This window comes from Rhipicephalus sanguineus, chromosome 5 (assembly GCF_013339695.2).
Source record: "Rhipicephalus sanguineus isolate Rsan-2018 chromosome 5, BIME_Rsan_1.4, whole genome shotgun sequence".
In the NCBI taxonomy this organism is placed as follows: domain Eukaryota; kingdom Metazoa; phylum Arthropoda; class Arachnida; order Ixodida; family Ixodidae; genus Rhipicephalus; species Rhipicephalus sanguineus.
Window position 1 is genome coordinate 170,242,963 of NC_051180.1, and position 21,469 is coordinate 170,264,431.

The 21,469-nt window shown below is 48.8% G+C and overlaps 1 protein-coding gene across 1 annotated transcript; it reads left to right on the forward strand.

The window, feature by feature from the left end:
* The first annotated feature begins 289 nt into the window (after positions 1-289).
* Positions 290-19,911, forward strand: LOC119395092 (sodium-dependent phosphate transport protein 2B). Its single transcript, XM_037662384.2, has 7 exons — positions 290-442; positions 1,347-1,761; positions 3,510-3,770; positions 9,984-10,175; positions 13,803-13,918; positions 14,294-14,405; positions 19,736-19,911. The coding sequence occupies exons 1-7, from the start codon at positions 290-292 to the stop codon at positions 19,909-19,911; spliced, it is 1,425 nt and encodes a 474-aa protein (XP_037518312.2).
* Positions 19,912-21,469: the final 1,558 nt, after the last annotated feature.

Genomic DNA, 21,469 nt, shown 5'->3' on the forward strand with positions numbered 1-21,469 from the left:
GTAATATCAGTGTATTGATTATGTTACACACCACATCGACGCTGGGGAAATGAGGTTGGTATTGGTATTTACCGTAGCAAACATGAGGAGGTAGTTGCACTTATCACTTACACGAGATGGCGGATTTTGGTACACAGCAGCAGTGTTCGAAGGAAGAAATGTCATTTTCACGTTAGGAAAGTGCTAGTAGACAACGACAACGAGACGCTACTTGAAAGTGATTGTGTTCGTGAACTGCTTTCTGTTCGAAGATGACGATGTTCAATACGCTGTGTGCCGCAGATGCGACATGCTCCGAGAGCTCGAGCAGCTTCAGGGAGAGGTCCGAATGCCCGCCATCGCGGTCCATCGGCAGACCGTCGTCTTCAGGCACGCAGTCGCGCCCAAGAACCACCACCGTGCCACGGAGCCGCCGTCGAAGCAACGAGCGCCCGCCGCCGCAGTCGGGAGTAGCTACTGTGTGTCCGGCGACCAGCCGAACACTTCACCCCGCGCCCTCGACAAACCGTGGCCGCGAAGTTGGGCCTTCCGGCGAGGCAAGGAGCGCCGCGGTGAATGCAAGTGCCCCCACTAATGGCAGTCGATGACGTAGCCGACGAGCCGGCACACGCTCGGCCTACGCATACACAATATCGTAGACGAAGTGGTTGCGAACATAATCAGAAATTTTTACTCTATAGTGTACTAAAATAGCAAGTTCGTCGAGTTTGTGTGCGTTCATAATACATCGTCAGAAAAATTTCCACAGCGCGGAAAAAGACGAACGGACGAAAAGGGAGCTGACACGGACAAGCGCCGATTTCCAACTGATCTTTAATTCGGAAAAGACACGCTCAGCGCTGGTCCGCGTCAGCTCCCTTTTCGTCCGTTCGTCTTTTTCCGCGCTGTGGAAATTTTCTTGAGGATGAATTACCAACTCGCCCAAACGCTCACGCTAATCGTTCATAATACTTTGAGAGCGCGAGACAAGAATGAAAGGAGATACAAGCTGAGCGCTATCTATAGTCATTCCTCCTATCTCGCCTCTGACCTGTGTTGCGCTTTTCAAGAGCGATTATGAATCTACAGAAAACCCATTTTGAGCAAGCGTACCTTTAATCTCGCCTACATTAAACAGCGCCCTTACCGGGTAATATATACGGCTATAACACTCGCCCACCAGAACCTTAGGTTTCCCATTTGTCCGGTGTGGCAGACACGATCATTGGGAAAAACCTTCGTCCTGCAGCGTGGAATAGGCTGCTACTGATGCTGATTGATACTTCTCTCAAATCAAGCATATTCGCACCCCTTCTAGTCCTAGTTTTGTTGCAGTCTGACCCAACCATCCTCCATGTCTGACGCAGGAAGGAACGCCCGTCCGAGGCCTCCCTTCGTTCCTCGAGGACGCCAAGACGGCGGCGGTCAGGAGATCCTCTGGGCCCGCCACAGTTCAACGTGCGACGCCTCGAGCCGGCCTTGTCTCCGCCAGAACTTCGGTGGGAGACCGCGGACATCCCGGCAGTGGCCTGCCGGCTGCACCCGAGGTGCTGTCGCCGCGCTTGACCATACCCAGCTTTTTCGAGCAACCCCCGACGCCCGACGTTCTGGAGGTGCGTCGGCCCGCCGACGCTGCGCCCAGCGAGGCTGTCCGATCCGCGGTAGCCAAGGCCGAGGGAGGCGAATGCTGCGAAGCGGCCTTCTCGAGTGTTCTGTCGGTGCGCTCCCTGCTCCAGGTGGAGGACCCCGACGTCAGCAACAGGCAGCCGGAAGACAGGGAAGGTGAGGCATGAGAGTGTCAGAGATTGAGTTAGTTGTGGATCAATTCTGAAGACAGTAAGCCGTTGTAATTGGCACGATGAACACTTGTGTACCGTCAAATGTCGCGGAGAACATTGGTTCGACAGGGGAGTTGTCTTTGTCACGACAGCAACTCTTCCATGGATTACGACAAGTCTGCTTCCAGGTAAATCTCAACTGATAATAAGCTGCAACTGATAATAATTTACAGGCCATTGAAGTTACGTCAGCTTCAGTTGTTACTACTCCGATAAATATTTGTTCTGAGTAATATAAAACTTCAGCGGTAAGTTAGTGCTTCATTGTCACGCTCTTTCATCTTTTGTATCCGTGATTTAATAGGAACCGAGAATTTTGGTAAAGGAAAAAGCCCGAAGCATGCTAGCCTAACAGCCATCAGACCCATCGAATGGCAAGAGTCCGTAGCCAATTCTAGCATTTTTAGTAAGGTGCAACCATCTCCTAACACATTCCGTCGTGTCGGAACAGCCGATGCGGCACGTCGTTTGACAAGCTTATTTACTACTTAAATCCATTGGCACGATTCTACATCAAATCGCGGCGAACGGGTGTCCACACCAACGCAAGCAATCAGTTTTAATTGGAATTTAACTTTAATTAGGCGCGTTAAAGTTGTGAATAATAGAATCCGTTCGAACTGTAAGGAGCCTGTTAGAAACTCATTCGATTCAGTGGTGTTGGTTGCGGTGGTGTGCTAATGTATTATTACATTTCGTAAGATACACAACACCTTTAGGACGCTTTGCATGTTGTGTCAGACGTCGATCCTGTCGTGCCAAGTGTCCCCAATTATATTTTCTCAACTGCCCTACCCATAAGATATATCGTAACGATGAATTCTTCCTCGTTTACTCTTCAAATACGGTTGTACGACTAAGCACTGCCGCTTGCATTCGCCTACTCTGTTTGACTTGTCCACAGTCTACACACTGCAAATGACTTTGCCTCTATGGAGCTCTGTGTGTGAGCCCTGGAGAACGAATTCGATTCTCGCCTCTCATTATGTTAATGTGCGAAGGGGAAGACGTAGATTTCCGTGGACGCCTAAAGATAGCCTTTTTTTCGGGGTCTGAAGCTAGCTAACGTCGATGGCTCCGTTAACTCGCGCATCACTGCACCCTGAGGTCATGATGCTGCACATGTTTTGAAGGCAACTGCTCAGTACTACCCACCCCTTTCCGTCTCCACTGCTATCAGCAGTGACAAAGACAAGTTTGACGGGCCTGTGCATGCAGATGTGTCTCCAGAAATAGAGGCACGAAAAGGAACCCGGGTATAAAAGAAATGCCCAGACAGTGCGACACGACCGCGTTTCGTCTCGTGTTCCTCGTCTTTGTTTCTGTCGTTTTTGTGCTGTTAGCCTTCTTGTCTTCTTGGCACTGTTTATCTTTTACATGCGCGTGCAGAACCAGCTCACGTAAGCTGAGAGCACAGAGCCGCTTTTCTGCCTTCCTTTCGGCACTTAATATCAATGCATCTTTCTATCAAACAGTACAGTCGGGATACAGGTGGCACGCAGAGACGTCCTATCTAACGTGCAATGAGTCTGAAAGGTGGCTGATGGGGAGCTGTTTTAATGCAGCGGGATGAATCCATTAGTTGTAAAGAAAACCTGTCGCATCGACCATCCACGTCAGGTTGTATGAACAAACGTAACCGTACCACGTACCCTGTGGCAACGACCTACTTTGCATTCTCGCTACGTGCAGAAGGCTCGGCGCAGTTCGTGCTGTCCATGGTGGGCAAGATGGCCGTGTTGCTGGCGTGCTGGTACCTGTTCCTCGTCTCGCTGGACCTGCTGAGCTCGGCCTTCAAGCTCTTCGCCGGACACCGGTCGTCCACCCGGGGCCCCAAGAGCGACGTGATCCGCAATCCCGTCGTGGGCATCATGACGGGCCTGCTCGTCACCGTGCTCGTGCAGAGTTCGTCATCGTCCACCTCTATCACCATCACCTTGGTCGGATCCCAGCGTGCGTGCACCACCGTTTGTAGTTACGCTGTAGTGAAGGAACTAAGGATTCCATCTAGGCATAGCTCCAGCAGAAGCAATTTGCTGCCCTCCATGTACATACAATATAAGAGAAACACATACGTATGAAATCACTGGTTTGAAATAACGCTCGGGCTCGTGCATCTGCCTTCGTGAGAGAAAAAAGAACTTGTCAGGACGAATAGTTTCGCTAACTTTTCGATTAGGGCCCACCCTTCTTCAGCGTACTGTCCGCTTCATTCAAAAAGCTGATCCTCTGGCCCAAACGTCATTAAGCGAGACAGTTTGTGCGTGTGTCCTCTTCAATTCATCACACTGGGCCCGCCTGTCTTTAAACACACGAGTTGATATAATAAGAGAAAGTTGCAGAGGGTCACTAAGCATATTTTTATGTGATCGGAACACGTAAGCGTTTCTATTGGCTAGATTGTTGTTAGCGAGAGGTGGTGTAAAGCGGTGTTGCCGAGTTGTATTATAAAGAATGAGGCCATGCTAAAGGCCTAATTGTGTTATGGAATGTGCAGTTCATGGAGACTAAATCATCTGCTCTTGCTGCGTGCAATGTGCCCTTATCCTGGCGAGTGCACGAGCCACACTGGTTATTTTTTGGTGAACGTCGTTCTGCACGCATGGCAGCTTTCCAACCGCTACATTGACATTTCCATCGAGCACGTCAGTTATGCATAATCATGTGCGGATATCCAGTGCATATCGTTGGTTTGCTGAGCAGGTTCTCCTTGATTGTCTGGCCACCTCCGACGCACTTATTTTAAAGTGAAGTAAAACGGAAAGGCGAGCTAGTCGGTACTGATACATAATGGCGTAAATTTGCGCAAAAAAAGACGAAGACAAGAAAGATAAGCGCTTGTGGTGTTCACTTTCTTGTCCTCGTCTTTCTTTGCGCAACTTTACGTCATTATGCACTTATTTTTATATCTGTGTACCTAAGGCGACACGGAGAATGTCACACTATATTACGATATTATGTTGCTTTGTATGCCATGCCACCTACGAGCATGCGGGACATATTTCTTAAAGGGGCCCTGCAACACTTTTCGAGCATGCTCAAAAAGCGCTGCCGATCGGTAGTCGAGGCTCCCGAGAACACGCGAGCCAAATATTATAGCGATACGCACGGCCTGGAATTTACAATAAATTCTCAAAGTCAGCTGAAAATCGCTCCCTCTTCTCTCGACAAATGATGTATTAGTCCGCAAAATATGACGCGATTGTCGGCAGTTCCACCATTGGCTGATGTTATAATCACGATAACACCCTCATTATTACTTTCGTTGTTAATTTTGAGTTCAATAAGTAGATAATATGTATGTTTATATTATGTTATCGCGTTAAAAACACCGAACAAACATTAATATTAGCACTTCCGGTCTCACCGACAGCTCGTCTGCTCGTAGTTGCGTGGTTCCGTTTTCTTCGCCATGCGCAGTGCCGAAAACGTGAATATTTCTGTGCTTTTGACCATCGCCGGTTGCCGTTGAGAGTGGCAGCCGTTCGAGTGTTGCCTCGTCAGCTGAGAACTGCATCGTCGGCACGTTCTCACGACCGACCGAGGCACGGGCGCAGCGTGTCTCCGATAACAATGCTGGCGTCCGGTAATGGCGGCGCTTCGGGGTCGTCTGCCAGTGCCGTCTTACGAGGCGGTGCATCGGAGTATGGGCCGAAACCGATCTCAGCTGTCATTCGTTCCAAACGAGCGCGCACGTTTGCTTCCATGGTTGGCAGAGCGATGAAAACACTACGGCGTTCGAGGTGCACACCCAACATTACCAAACCGACGCGCAGTTTTCAAGCACGCGCGATACACAGCGCGATCGACTCCGCTCGACGAGAACGACGCAAGCCGACCGGAAGTGGCGGCACAGACCACGTGGTTGCGCCGAGACGCCAGAGAGAAAAAAATGAAAAAAAAAAAATGCCGCCGGCGCTGACGTCGCCTCCTCGCACCTCCGCCCTCCCTCCCTCCCCTCACGCCGCGCGCAGCTTTCCGCGCGCTCGCTGCGTTGAGTTGAGAGAGAAAGCTGCGGAACGTGATCTCTATAATTTGGTAACACCACTTAGACTTGACGGATTCGAAAAATTTTTGCGGCGTATGACTCGTGAAGAGTCATACGTCAATAATGGGACTATTCCAATATAACAACGAAAGGTGTTGCAGGGCCCCTTTAAGGACACGTTGATTAGCCAGTGACAAAGACAAAACAACACGTGGTTGATTTTGAGTAAGTTTCACATTATCAGATTATTTGATAAGGTCAAAACCGGACCCCGATGTGCTCCCGCATATAAACTTACGGAACGAAGCCTCAACGTTCTTCAGTGTCACTTCGAGTGGACGCATCATGACGGGTTCCTTCTCGGGCGACCGTGTTAACACATTGCACACTATTTGCATTTAGAGAACAGAAGGTGTTTATGCCTCGTGCTACTGGACTGAGCTTCAATTTGTATTTTCTGGTCGAACGAACGCTTTCTGTGCGTATTTTAAATGCAGCTTTACCGAGGTGTATGCAGTGCGATATTATGACATTCTTTTTGTTCAAAACAATGTCGTAAGACCTATGATGTACTCAATTTCCCGTTTAAGAAAATGCGGAAAAAAATAATTTAGGAAATTTAATTTGCCATTTACCCTCACGAACAAACACGAATACAGTGAAACCTCGGTGATACGAATCTCACGGAACCACCAAAAAATATTAGTATCATCCGAAATTCGTATCACCAGAAAGCATGGAAAATTAGCATGCGACAAAAGAAAGCTGGCGTACGTTTTCATTGATTGTTTTCCAGGGCCGCAACAATGTCCGCAAGAACCCTGAACGATTGTCAGTTAAGTTTTTAGATGTCGGCAATCATACCAGCACTCGTAAATATACAGCCCGTACGCGCGTATTTAATTAATGAACCAGGTGCGTTGCGACCCGCGACAGCAGTAGCCCCCTTCCAAATTTTATTATGCTTTTTTGCATGACACCGTAGTACTGCAGCGAAAGTAACAAAGGAAGCGCTTTGACGCGATGGATCAAGGCCACAAAATTACAGAACCACGGTCCAGTGTTATGATTTCGTTATTGCGGAGGTGTTGGGGATGTTTTTTGGGAGATTTAGGCCGTGCCTGCACAAGTGCGACCTCAACGGTCGCGCATGTTGACGTAGTGAGGCCTGACTCCTTCGCCAAGACCGTCGTCGCATTCGGTCTTGGTGCACCTTTCATAGGATGTCTGATGCAAGAGTCAGGCACGTGTAAACACAGTACAACAACAGCAGCCCACGTCGACGCGTTAAAAAAAAGCATGGCGCTATTGTCCTTTGTAAAACATAAATCTGCGCCTACATACAGGACACAAGAAGAAAGATGTGGACGGGACTGCGCTGGTCCCGTCCACATCTTTCTTCTTGTGTCCTGTATGTAGGCGCAGATTTATGTTTTCCATGTGGTACCAACTAGCCCCCCACCGTACGCTTCTTGTGTCCTCTGTAATCTAAACGCGAAGGCACACGGAGGCACATAAGAGCCTCAAAGATTCGCGCACACAATCTCGGAGGCCGTGACGCGCTTCCGAAAGTTTATTCTGACTGTAAGAAAAGTGTTTTTTTTTTTACACCGTGATTCCGACGATTTGGCGGTGCGGCGCGTGCACACGCTTGCGTTCCCGCGCTTTCTCGTGCTCGGCGCGTCTTCCGCAACAGCGCGGACAGCACCTCTTCGTACCTGGGCGGTAGCGTACGTTCGTATCAAACGTCACTGGGTGAAAATCGGTTCGCAACAACCGTACTCCATTACATTGCAGGCCAATGGGCCTTGGCCGGGACCAACGAAAAATTCGTATCACCCCGAAATTCGTATGAGCTGTGATCGTACCACCGATGTTTTACTGTATTTTGCAGTGATAACCAGTGAAGCGTCGACGCTACCGTCAACAGGATTCTTGCTCTGTATCAGTGGCGCAGCCAGGGGGAGGCACACCAAGCCCGTGCCCCCCCCCCCCCGAATTTTTTTTCTGTTATGGAATAGACAGAACAAAATGACACTCGACCACACTATTTGGCCGGACCCCACGTCGGATCAAAGCCGTGCCCCCCCCCCCCCCTCCCCCGAAACAAATTTCTGCCTACACCACTGCTCTGTACTAACAATCACAATCTAAACACTTCGATTGAACGCTATTTTGCTAAGCCGGCGAAATAGGCGTGGCAGAGACCGCGGTGTGTAGCCGATCCACATAATTCTGACCCAAGAGTTAGCCGCGAAAGTTTACAGCTTAGAGTAACAGGTTCGTGCAGCGCAATGTGACCTGAACGAAGCAACGCATGAACGAACGTTTTTAGATGTGAAGCATCTTATAGCGGAGTTCAATCCGGTGGTGGTGGTGGTGGTGTGCGGCGTGACCACCCTTACTGCGCATGAGCATGCGTAAGCCCTCTCCACACACCTCCTCTCCACTCTCCCTCTCCATTTCACCTCTCCCATTTCCACACCCCCTCTCCCCTCCCCTTTCTCCCTCCCCCACTTCTCTTCCCCTCTCCCCTCTCCCTCTCTCCCGCTTCCCCTCCCCTTCCCCGCTTCCCCTCTCCCCTTTGCGTCTCTCCCCTCCCCTCTCCACTCCCCCTCTGAAACGCGGGCTCTACATGCCGAAACGCTGCTTCGCATCGCCGCAGGTCTCCTTTAGCAGGAGATGGTGTGATTTTTTTTACTTGCAGTGCTTTAGGGAGATAGTAAATGAACCGCGGCAGAATGTTATACGAGAATGATGGTTGTTGCAAAATAGTGCGGAAAGGAGCAACTTAAAGCGTGCTAGACTGTCGAAGAAGAGGAAACCGAGGCGGCATCGAGGGCACGGGCAAGTGGCCGGTGCAGCAGTTCGCCTTTAGTATTGCCATTAAACGGACGTCTGTCTTTCACGTCTGGGGAACCAGTCATTTCGTATCAATGGTGACCCTCTTTCACAGGAATTATTCATCATGAATTCAAAGCATTTCTTCATAGAAGTTGTTGCAGCATTGTTGGATATCAAGAAATTCAATTCGCATTGTGTTTATTGTTATTAGGGCGACATGGCAGCCTTCGATGTTGATGCACCCACGCTGGCGCTTAATGCCACATGCCCCTCAACGTCGGTGACCATAATCAGCCTCGTGTGGTACCAAAAGAGCTGCGCTGGTCGCATGATAAATGCCGCAGCCACGGCTGTTCACAAAACAGTATAAAAGCGAAGCCTAAGGCTGTCTGTGAATCTCTTCGGGACCTTGCGCTACTTTGCCACGAAATGGACACTATTTGTGTGTCAGTGACCGCAAGGCGGCTTCGCACGGCACGCGGCTTCTACTAACGTGCTAGCATTTCGGTGCAGTTAGGAAATGTCCTTGGCAGCACGGCAACTCGTGAAGCGCCCCGAATCATGAATTCGAGGAGTACAGACCCTAGTGGGCAATCGTTGCGCGTGGATGCGTCATGCTTTTCGTCACGAAAATGGCGTCACTCAATACCTGGTGGACCCTATAGCATAGAACACATTCGTGTGAAAAAGTTTTGTGCGGTTTAACGTCCCAAATGGACTCGAGCTGTGAGAGACGCCGTAGTGGAGGGCTCCGGACAACTTCGATCAATTGCGGTTCTCTAAAGGGACACTGTAAACTGAAACAGTGATCTAAATTAGACTGATGAATTATTGTTTGAAGGCTCTAGTGCCTATGGTTAACTTTACCAAGATAGGTTTAATAATGCGAGAGAAAATTAAGGTCACGTTTTCATTGTTAATTTAGCGCCGAAGTGTTTGCAACGTTAGCCTTAAATTTCTGGCCTCTCAGATGGCAATGTAGTTATTTTTCACCGATTAAGAAATGTTCAGGCCCTAATAGACGCCTTCGAAACCTGTGACGTCGCAGCGCGTTGGTGAGAGAATTTCAAGGAGGCGTCGCCATCGGCATTTTCTGTTTGCGCATTTTCTCGCCTACTAAGCGTCTTCTCGCGGCGATAGTTGTGCTTTTGGTGTTAATTACCTAGTAAGAGAAGAAACATTTTTCGCTTTGGTGTCCCTTTGACGTGCACTGACGTCTGTTTGCAGATGTCAGTGTTTGCAGTGTTACATTACCCTGTTCCTCAGCAGTAGTGCGGTTGCAGTCCCGTATACGTTCCAGAGCCACTAATCTGATTGCCGTTGGTTTGTGGCAGTGTTGAGCGTGAAGCAGGCCATACCGATCGTGATGGGCGCCAACCTGGGCAGCTCTGTGACGAGCAGCGTGGCCGCGCTCTCTCAGGTGACACGACGTGACGAGTTGCGGAAAGCGTTCGCCGTGGCCACTGCGCACGGCCTCTTCAACTGGCTCACGCTCGTCGTGCTGCTGCCCTTCGAGGTCACCTTCGGTGAGCATCTCTACAACACCTACCTAGCCAAGGCTTATCATTTTGGCAGCGTCTGACCGACTGCGGTAAGAGACGACGTAGACGAGTGACATTCTCAAAAAATTAGCCACAACCTTCCTTTGCCTCCCCAGTCGTCCTTACTCAATTATTCTTATTGCCATTATCATATTTAGACAATTAAAGCTGAACGTGAAGCCGCTTTCAGTGCGGCCTTTATGCGTTTCTAGCTATACTATCTAAAAGCATAATACGCCGTTTTGCTAACAAGTAGTTAGTTTTTCTTCGAAATATCATGGGAATGCAATTTGTTTTAATACACAAATCGATCAAAAGCACGTAACCGTCCTTTCTTTTTGTTACGTAGTTAAAATTTTAGTTTAACATACTAGCCCATCTTTATGCTTCAAGTCGCTCCTTGAAGTACAGCATAAAAGCGTCTAATCTATTAAACTTGCTCATCTCAAGAAAAAGCTTTAGCTCCGGAGCGAGCATCTATATACAAAGCAAACGAATAACCACTAGGAAATCGGAATTGGCCCCAACATTAAAGGGTCATCGAACGAAACGAGCGCTCCGGGTGTGACAACCTCTTGCTGTGACCTAACGTACAAGCAAATTAAACATCACCTGGGTGGCCTTGTACTACTGCATCTGTTCCCATTACTCATCATACCGATCTCCTTCCCTGCATTGCTTCAAACACAACACGCAAAAAAACAATTGTCAAAAGAACCCAATAGTCTAACAAGACTTCATAATTTGTTGTTCACTTCCGTTCTTCGTTTTATTATTACTCCACTGTGCACTTAAATTGTATAAAGTTCAAAAAGCTTTTGTGTAATGTATAATATGTATTTCTTTGTGCGCGCTTGCGAATTGATATTGCACATACACAGTTGCGTTTTCTAATAATCACAGCATAAAACTTTTTTTTCTTTTTTGCTTTAGTCGTTAAATGAATGGTCCAATGAGGCAATACAGATTTCATTAGCATTGAATACGTCAATGTTTTAGGAGTAGCACTTTGTTCTCGTTTGCTACCACCACTACATGCTGCATTGATTGCTTGCTTTGTGTGTAATACTATTAGTTGTCTGTGAGTGCACTTAGTAGGGCCAGTTGGTTCTGCATATTCGATGAAGTGGATGCGCTTGAAAGACGAGGACGAAGAGACGGGACACACACTGCGCGACTTACAACTTGTTTATTGAAAAAAAAAGGTAGCGCCACTTATATACACTGAAGCACGTGACACAGGGCCTGCGCATTACACATTGCTGAGCAATCAAAAATTCAATCTCTTTCTCAGTTAATGTCAGTGAAGCTATGCTGACACACGATTCTGCGAGTTCTAGAATATTTTTTGCTTCAACTACGAGCCTCGCCGATTGATTATGGTTGCGAGATATGACTGTGCACTGCCCAAATTTCGGGGGGCAGGAGCACCTTTGGCAGTGAGTTGCGAGATGGCCGTTGTTACCGTTCCTGACGTTATTGCTGTGTTCTCTTAGACGTTCGTTTAGGCAGCACCCAGTTTGTCCTATATATACCTTTCCACATGAAAGTGGAATCTTGTTCACAACACCCTTTTGGCACTAAACGAATTTAACCCTGTGGTTCACGTCGCAGACAAGAGGCGCACTGGAACAAGGCTCTGTCAATCTGCACAGTCTTGATAATTTCTGCGGACCGGAAGATACTACCTCCACACCCGCCTTCTGAGCAACCTTCTTAAGATTGTGTGATATGCGATGAATGTATGGGATGACCGCTACATTTTTGTTCCTGTTAGACTTACCGCTGTTCTGTTCACAAAAAGATTGCTTACCTAATCTTTTCGCTAGCACGTCGGACACAGACACTAACACGTGGTCAGGATGGATTGACGCCTTTACACGATTTACTTGTTCTAACAAACATTGCTGCACACGATGAGGGCATGATTTCTTAACTGTGTAGTGAGGAAGAGAAAGAAGAGCTTCCGCGTCTGTTGTTGCTGTGCACGCGATCTACCTTCGGGCTCTGTCGGTGCTATACCTCGACTGTTTAAGACGTCGCCGTCGCACAATAAATCGTCGTACGACATCTGGTGGAGGTGCTGGGTCATCCCATTTGTTGTGCTCGCTGACGCGCTCATAGATGGAAAGCCAGTCTTCTGCGTCAGTCTCACCTGCTGCGCTAAAGACTGGAGGGTCGCGTTGCCGCTGGACGGCGCCGCAGCTGGCGGAAGGGGCAGCGGCTTCAGGCTGATTATCAACAGCGTCGGTCATAGTGCTTGAAACAGCTGGCAACGTTCGGTTGCGAAGTTCCAGGTTGAGGCCAGGGATTCCAGCAACCTCCACCAGATGTCGTACGACGATTTATTGTGCGACGGCAACGTCTTAAACAGTCGAGGTATAGCACCGGCAGAACCCGAAGGTAGATCGCGTGCACAGCAACAACAGACGCGGAAGCTCTTCTTTCTCTTCCTCACTACAACTGCAATATTTACACTTTGATGTAGAAGGAACCTTGGCCGCCTTTAGGCAGACGTTAGCGCCTTTGCAGGTGACGAATGAACTTCCGTTAAACGGATCCATTAAGTATTTATACCTGTATATCACCTTTCGCAGTAACCATGCATGCTGGGGTTATCAGCCAAGAAGTAACTAACCGATTTGACACTATGAATCTGCTCATTCTAAACTCGTGAAACGAAGCACCGCCAAGATGTGTCTAATTAATGCACTTAATAAATCATGCCCTCATCGTGTGCAGCAATGCTTGTTAGAACAAGTAAATCGACTAAAGGCGTCAAGCTACCCTGACCACGTGTTAGTGTCTGTGTCCGAAGTGCCGGTGAAAAGATTATGTAAGCAATCTTTTTGTGAGCACAACAGCGGTAAGCCTAACAGGAACAAAAAAGTAGTGGTCATCCCATACATTCATCGCATATCACACAACCTTAAGAAAGCTGCTCAGAAGGCGGGTGTGGAGGTAGTATTTTCCGCTCCGCAGAAATTATCAACACTGTGCAGACTGACAGAGCCTTGTTCCAGTGCGCCTCTCGTCTGCGACGTGAACCACAGGGTTAAATTCGTTTAGTGCCAAAAGGGTGTTGTGAACAAGATTCCACTTTCATGTGGAAAGGTATATATAGGACAAACTGGGCGCTGCCTAAATGAGCGTCTATGAGAACACAGCAATAACGTCAGGAACGGTAACAACGGCCATCTCGCAACTCACTGCCAAAGGTGCTCCTGCCCCCCGAAATTTGGGCAGTGCACAGTCATATCTCGCAACCATAATCAATCGGCGAGGCTCGTAGTTGAAGCAAAATATATTCTAGAACTCGCAGAATCGTGTGTCAGCATAGCTTCACTGACATTAACTGAGAAAGAGATTGAATTTTTGAGTGCTCAGTAATGTGTAATGCGCAGGGCCTGTGTCACGTGCTTGAGTGTATACCCCTTTTTTCCAATAAACATGTTGTAAGTTGCGCAGTGTGTGCCCCGTCTCTTCTTCGTCCTCGTCTTTCAAGCGCATCCACTTCATCGACTATTCGTAGCCCTTAATAATAACTCCCTGCATGTGCTACTATGTCTGCATATTTACGTAAATCCTATCAAACAATTGTTTGTGCTGCAGCGTTCTTAGAATCGTCATCGCGAATGGCAGTGGAGGCCCTGGACCGCAAGCACCGTCTGCTCCGGTACAACCACCTGCGTGCGCTCACTCGGCCGCTCACCAGTTTCATCATTCAGGTAGGTGGCTTCACTCGTCAGTGAAGTTATGTCGCACTTCGTGTCTCGGATGTGTCGCTTAGAATTTTACTTACTCTCAGCCCTTGCCGCACCTCAGTACCTCCAAAACAAACGTGAAGATTCCGCACATTCATTTCACGTGCACCGCACACATCCCAGCTTTGTGTATCGAAGCAGAAGAGAGCGAAAGTCCTCTTGCACGATGTTTAAGCTGGTGAATTAGCTCATCTATATGCGTGTGTGTGGTCAGCCCCAGCGTCCCGCGTATGGCAGCTAAAAAAAATATCACCAGGAGCGATCGCCTGCCTGATTGTACCGCGCCAGAGTCATGTTTGGTTTTATTTACGGCATCACATAAGTACCGGTACTTCGCAGCTCGAAGAAGCGAAGCCTCCGCAAAAGATGACCTCCGAGCACAGCGACGGCCTCGTGATAAACACAGTCCGCACCTGCTGCGCCTTCAACGGGAGCCGCTGCGTGAGACCCTGTGAGTGAATGGCAGAGAATGTTTGAAAACTAATTTTTCTTTTGTACATGCCAAAGCTGCGATATAGTTGTGAGGTGCGCCATAGTGGGGTCCTGAGTTTAATACTGACCACCAGTGACATGCACCCTACGTCCATCTATTCGAGCCTTTTGGCATTTAGTCCAAGTGAAAATGAAGCCACTTACCGACAGACTTGAACCCTCCACCCCTCCATATCCCTCAGTAGTTTCGACGGTATACAGCAGCCTCAAAAGAATAAAGGTGCACGCGTTCTAAGTAACTGCACCGCAAACTTCTTCAATATTGTAACGACGCGGGATCGACGATCAAAAGGAGAACGACCAACAAATACGCTTTATCAGTAGCTGAAATGACAACAACGTCTTCTTCGTCCTTGCACTGGAGCCAGTGTCCTCGCGCTGCTTCATTGTCGACGCTACTGGCACATACGCGCGGCATTATTCCCCCTTTAAAAAAAAATGATTTAAAATGGATTTAAAAAGCGGCTACTGGCAAATTGAGGTGGATGAGAGAGACCGTGAAAAGACCGCCTTTGTCACGCCCGACGGACTTTATGAATTTCAGGTTCGGCGCCAGCAACGTTTCAGCGTCTAATGGACACTGTGCTATCGGGACTTAAGTGGCAAACCTGCCTGGTGTACCTCGATGACGTGATTGTCTTTTCGGCAACGTTCGAGGAGCACTTAAGAAGACTGGAAACAGTTTTTGACGCAATAAGCTCGGCCGGTCTGACATTGAAACCCTAAAAATGCCACTTTGGCTTTCACGAACTTCAATTCCTAGGTCACGTCGTCAGCAGCCAAGGAATCCGGCCCGATCCGGATAAAGTTGCTGCCGTGGCGAATTTCCCGACCCCATCGGACAAAAAATCAGTGCGACGTTTTTTGGGACTTTGTGCCTATTACCGGCGATTTATTGCGAATTTTTCGCGCATCGCATGGCCATTGACCCAGCTTACCAGGGAAGATATCCCATTCGCATGGGGCAAAGACCAGCAACGGGCATTTGACGAGCTTCGCCAACGCATGCAAACGCCTCCCGTGCTCGCCCACTTCGATGAAGACGCGCCAACGATATTGCACACAGACGCTAGTAATGTGGGCCTTGGAGCAGTACTCGTACAGTGGCAGGACGGCAGCGAAAAGGTGATCGCTTACGCCAGTAGGACGCTGTCCCGAACAGAAGCCAACTACACTTCGACCGAGAAAGAATGCCTCGCAATGGTATGGGCAGTCCTCAAATTTCGCCCGTATTTGTACGGTCGCTCGTTCACCGTTATCAGCGATCACCATTCGCTCTGCTGGTTAATTAATTTGAAAGATCCATCCGGCCGTCTCGCACGCTGGAGTCTTCGGCTCCAAGAGTTCGACTTCACTGTTGCCTACAAATCGGGAAGACGACACGCCGATGCCGACTGCCTTTCTCGGTCTCCCGTTGAAACAGCAGACCAAGACGACGACCACACGGCCTTTTTGGGAGTCGTGGACACTGCCGCTTTTTCACGACAGCAGCGGGACGACGCTGAACTGCTGCCGCTCATTCATTACCTTGAAGGACGAACCAATAGCATGCCGAAATTATTTGCAAGGGGGCTGGCGTCGTACTGCTTGCGCAACGACGTTCTTTACAAAAGAACTTTTCACCTCGTGGCAGCAGCTACTACTCGTCGTTCCCTCATCGCTCCGACGTGAGGTCCTGCACGCCTGCCACAACGAGCCGACCGCTGGTCACTTGGGCTACACTCGGACATTGGCAAGGATTAGGCAGAACTATTTCTGGCCGAAACTTGCCACAGTCGTGAAAACTTACGTGCAGACATGTCTAGATTGCCAGCGCCGCAAGCCACCATCCATCAAGCCAGCCGGCCTGTTGCAACCTATTCATGTGCCGACGACGCCATTTGCACAAATCGGCATGGATTTTCTGGGCCCCTTCCCCACGTCTACTACTGGAAATAGATGGATAATCGTCGCCACCGATTACCTCACCCGATACGCCGAGACAGGAGCTGTGCGACGGGCAACAGCGGCTGAAGTGGCGCGATTTTTTATCGAAGCCATCGTTTTAAGGCACGGTGCTCCCGCAGTTATTATCACTGACAGAGGTACCGCGTTCATGGCCGAGCTTTTGGACACCGTTCTGCGACTAAGTGGTACCGCCCACAGGAAGACAACGGCGTATCATCCACAGACCAACGGGTTAACCGAACGTCTCAACAGGACCCTGGCTGACATGATAAGCATGTACGTAGATGTAGAGCACAAGAACTGGGACGACATCCTACCCTACGTCACATTCGCGTATAACACGGCTCGTCAGGAGACCACTCGGAAGACACCCTTCAGTCTCGTTTACGGCCGTGAAGTTACAACTACGTTAGACGCGATGCTCCCTCATGAAAATGATGGCGCAGAGACGGACGCTGAAGAATTTACGCAGCGAGCAGAAGAAGCTCGGCAACTTGCCCGGTTGCGAATCACCGAACAACAGGACTATGACGCCAGGCACTACAATCTCCGGCACAGACCCGTCACATACAACGTGGGCGACAAAGTGTGGGTTTGGACACCTATTCGTCGTCGTGGACTCTCTGAAAAGCTGTTGCGGAGATACTTCGGGCCTTACGAAGTCCTCCGACGCATCAGTGACGTCAATTACGAGGTTGTTCCGGGCGGCCTTCAGTGTTCCAAACGCCGAAGACATTCACCAGAAATCGTCCACGTGCTTCGGATGAAGCCATACTTTCAGTGACTAACTGCGCAGTGTTTTTTTACCCTGTTTTCTGGGCTTTCATCATCGGGACGATGTTTTTTTTTAAAGGGGGAATAATGCCGCGCGTATGTGCCAGTAGCGTCGACAATGAAGCAGCGCGAGGACACTGGCCCCAGTGCAAGGACGAAGGAGACGTTGTTGTCATTTCAGCTACTGATAAAGCGTATTTGTTGGTCGTTCTCCTTTTGATCGTCGATCCCGCGTCGTTACAATATTTTCACCGAACAGCTGTCATTTTAACAGGAACACTTAACTGCAGACCGCGTTTATATGAATGCGACAATTGGCGCATCGAATCGCACCAACTTTATAGCGCATCGGATCCGTGTGAACGGAGGTAATGCGCTATAGGAAGGCGCATCGCACTAATTCGCCAGGCGGGGGTGGATATCGATGGGCAAGTCGACTTACGGACCGTAAATCACGAGGAAGGAAATGGCGGCACCCCATCGTGCCAGGTTTGAGCGCACTCCTCGGACACCACATGGCAGCAGCGGTGGGAGAAAATGAGAGCTCTTCGATAATGCGCAATGCACATGTAAACAGCGTCGCATCGCATTACTTGTGACGCGCTAGGAAAGGATATGCGCTACTGTCACATTCTGTAGCATTCATGTTAAAGCGGCTTGAGGTCTCTTGAATTAAGCATTGATGAAAGTTTTTGCAGTCTTTATCAACGATGAGTGCTAACCTGTCTTTCAAACACGGCGAGCAACACTGTCCAACCTTCGTTAATCCGACGCCGCCACACCCAACGTTTCTAGAACCAAGGTTATAAAAACGTTGACCACACCCACTTTCGCTTTTCTTTGAGCCAGGAAGGCGATTTCGAACATTCTTCGCCTCTTCAGTTTCCCTCGCACCGTTCTAGAGAACTCACAACCTGTATCGCGGTCTAATGATAATCAGTCCTGTAACTCCTGTTGTATTTCATCGTGCTGTGACGCATCCGTCATTGCATGCGTATGCTAGTAATAACAGTTGGGGTTATGCGTCTCAAAACCACGATATGATTGTCAAAGACGCCATGGTGGAGGGCTCCGTAAATGTCGACCACCTGGGGTTCTTTAATGTGCACCTAAATCCAAGCACACGGACATCTAGCATTTTGCATACACTGAAGTGTGGCTGCTGCGGCCGGGATTTGGTGCTCGGTGCTTAACTGCTGACTTTCAGGTCAGCAGTCAAGCACCAAGCACCTTGACTGCTGCTTGGCTGCTGGACTTTCGGCTGCTTACTTACTTATGGTGCTTGACTGCCGACTTTCGGGACAGCAGTCAAGCACCATAACCACTAGACCACCGTGGTGTGTACATGCCAGGAGCGTAACCAGAAATTCAACCACACTCTATGTTCGTGCGTGCGTTTGTGTGCGTGTATATACACAAGCAAAATTGAAAAAAATCTGGGCGAGGGGGAGGGGTTGGACCCCATCCCCCGTTGGTCACACCAGTGGTACGTGCGCATGCTACAAAAAGACGTACTAGAAACGCTTTACAAAGAATGTTTCTAGCCCGTCCCCATCCCCTTGTCATCTTGCATGGCTGCATTCCCACAGGCCTTTATACTGTTGCTGCTGGTATTTCCTACACGAAGAGCGCACTATATTCGATAGCCATCTGGTAGTGTTTGGACACAGAGATGCCAAAAATACCATTACAGTATGACTGAAAGACGGGCCAGGTGGAACCTATCCATTGCTGGGTAGCTCACAAAGCCCCGTCTTCTTCGTGTTTCGTCCGTTTGCGCGCTACCCAAGAACGGAAGAATACATTCGCGTGCGTTAGTGGTCCTTCCATAAATCTGGTGTGTCGTTAGAACTGACGTATACATACCAAGGAGCTTTAAAAAAAATTCTGGAGTGGAAGCTCATGCAACGCTTTGCCAGCCAAATTGAAGCCAGCTTTTGCCCACCAAAGAGCTCGGAAACACGCTCTTTTCTGGCGGTGCCTACTTACAGATCAAATGGCTTTGATCGGTTAGTGTAAATACTACGTTAACTACAAAATAAAAGATCGTCGTTGCCGACAAAAGTAACCCGTGGAGAGGCGTATTGGCGATTTATCTCCAATCAAGTTTGCCATGGCTTTGAGGCTTATTTAGGAAAACTAGTAACACAAAGACACACTTGGAGCAGTATCTGACCCGTAAAACTTGCCATATTAAACTCGTCTGGCGTGCGAGGAAAACGCTCGCTTTCCTTCGCCAAGCGGCGATGGTTTATCATGCCCCTACTAAGATGGCGGCCGCAGCCGCCATCTTTTGGTGGGTACGGCTTCACTCTTGCGCAATAATCGCCACTCCAGCAATTTTTTTTTAACCTCCTTGATACATACCTGGAAAACTCTGTTAGGAAGGCCTATCAGACGTCTGATTATCTTGCATCAGTAATTACTTAAGTTGTCGCTCAGAAACTGCAGTCGCCGCCTTCTGGCACACACGTGATTAGTAGCTGCTGTAGCTTTCCTGTATAGCGCATTTTATCGTTCGCGTCTGAAACGGAGATCTCGAAGGACAGCAACGTGCATTGTTCGCAGGCCAGAACGCGCTGGCACGGCTGCAGCTGAGCGACCAGACTGCCGGCCTCGTGCTGCTCTTCTTCTCGCTGCTGCTTCTGCTCGGCTGCCTGAGCCTTCTGGCACGCACGCTCAGTCCCGCACTGCGGCTGCAGGTGGCCCTGTCTCGGGTACCGCAGGTAAAGGAAACACAATAAGCAGGTTGCCCTATACGTAACTTGAACCAATACTTGAAAACTGTATATCATTGACTGTACATCAGACAACTGCCACGGCTGTGTTTTTTGTTCATCATCATCATCATCAGCCCGTCTACGCCCACTGCAGGGCAAAGGCCTCTCCCATGTTCCGCCAATCAACCCGGTCCTGTGCTTTCTGTTGCCACGTTATACCTGCAAACTTCTTAATCTCATCTACCCACCTAATTTTCTGTCTTCCCCTCACGCGTTTGCCCTCTCTTGGAATCCAGTCAGTTACCCTTAATGACCACCGGTTATCCTGCCGACGTGCTACGTGGCCGGCCCACATCCATTTCTTCTTCTTAATTTCAACTATGATATCCTTAACCCCCGTTTGTTCCCTGACCCACTCTGCTCTCTTCCTGTCTCTTAAGGTTACACCTATCATTTTCCTTTCCATCGCTCGCCGCGTCGTCCTCAATTTAAGTTGAACCCTCTTTGTAAGTCTCCAGGTTTCTGCTCCATAGGTAAGTACCGGTAAGATGCAGCTGTTATATACCTTCCTCTTGAGAGATAGTGGTAGACTACCATTCATGATTTGATAATGCTTGCCAAATGAGCCCCATCCCATCCTTATTCTTCTAGTTATTTCACTCTCATGGTTCGGCTCCGCGGTTACTACCTGTCCTAAGTAGACGTACTCCTTTACAACTTCCAGCGTCTCGCCACCTATCGCGAAGCGCTGTTCTCTGCCAAGATTGTTCCACATTACTTTAGTTTTATGCATATTAATTTTCAGACCTACTCTTCTACTTTCCGTATCCAGTTCAGTAATCATGAGCTGTAATTCGTCTCCCGCGTTACTCATCAATGCAATGTCATCAGCGAATCGCAGGTTACTGAGATACTCTCCTTTAACTCTTATCCCTAATTCTTCCCAATCTAGGGCCCTGAAAACCTCCTGTAAACACGCGGTGAATAGCATTGGAGAGATCGTGTCTCCCTGTCGTACGCCCTTCTTTATTGGGATTCTGTCGCTTTCTTTATGAAGGACTATAGTGGCTGTGGATCCGCTGTAGATTTCTTCCATTATGTTTATATAGGCTTCGTTGATGCCCTGATTCCGCAGTGCTTGTAAGACTGCTGATGTCTCCACCGAATCAAATGCCTTCTCGTAATCTATGAAGGCTATGTATAGGGGTTGGTTGTATTCCGCGCATTTCTCTATCACCTGATTGATAGTATGAATATGGTCTACTGTTGAGAAGCCTGTACGAAATCCTGCCTGGTCCCTTGGTTGATTAAACTCTAATGTCGTATTAATCCTGTTAGCAATTACTTTTGTGAATAGCTTGTAGACAACGGACAGTAAGCTGATGGGCCTGTAATTTTTCAGGTCCTTGACGTCCCCTTTCTTATGGATCAAGATGATGTTGGCATTCTTCCAAGATTCTGGTATCCTCCCTGTCGAGAGACACTTCGTATACAGGGTGGCCAGTTTCTCTAACATAATCTCTCCACCGTCTTTCAACAGGTCTGATGTTACCTGATCCTCACCAGCGGCTTTGCCTCTTTG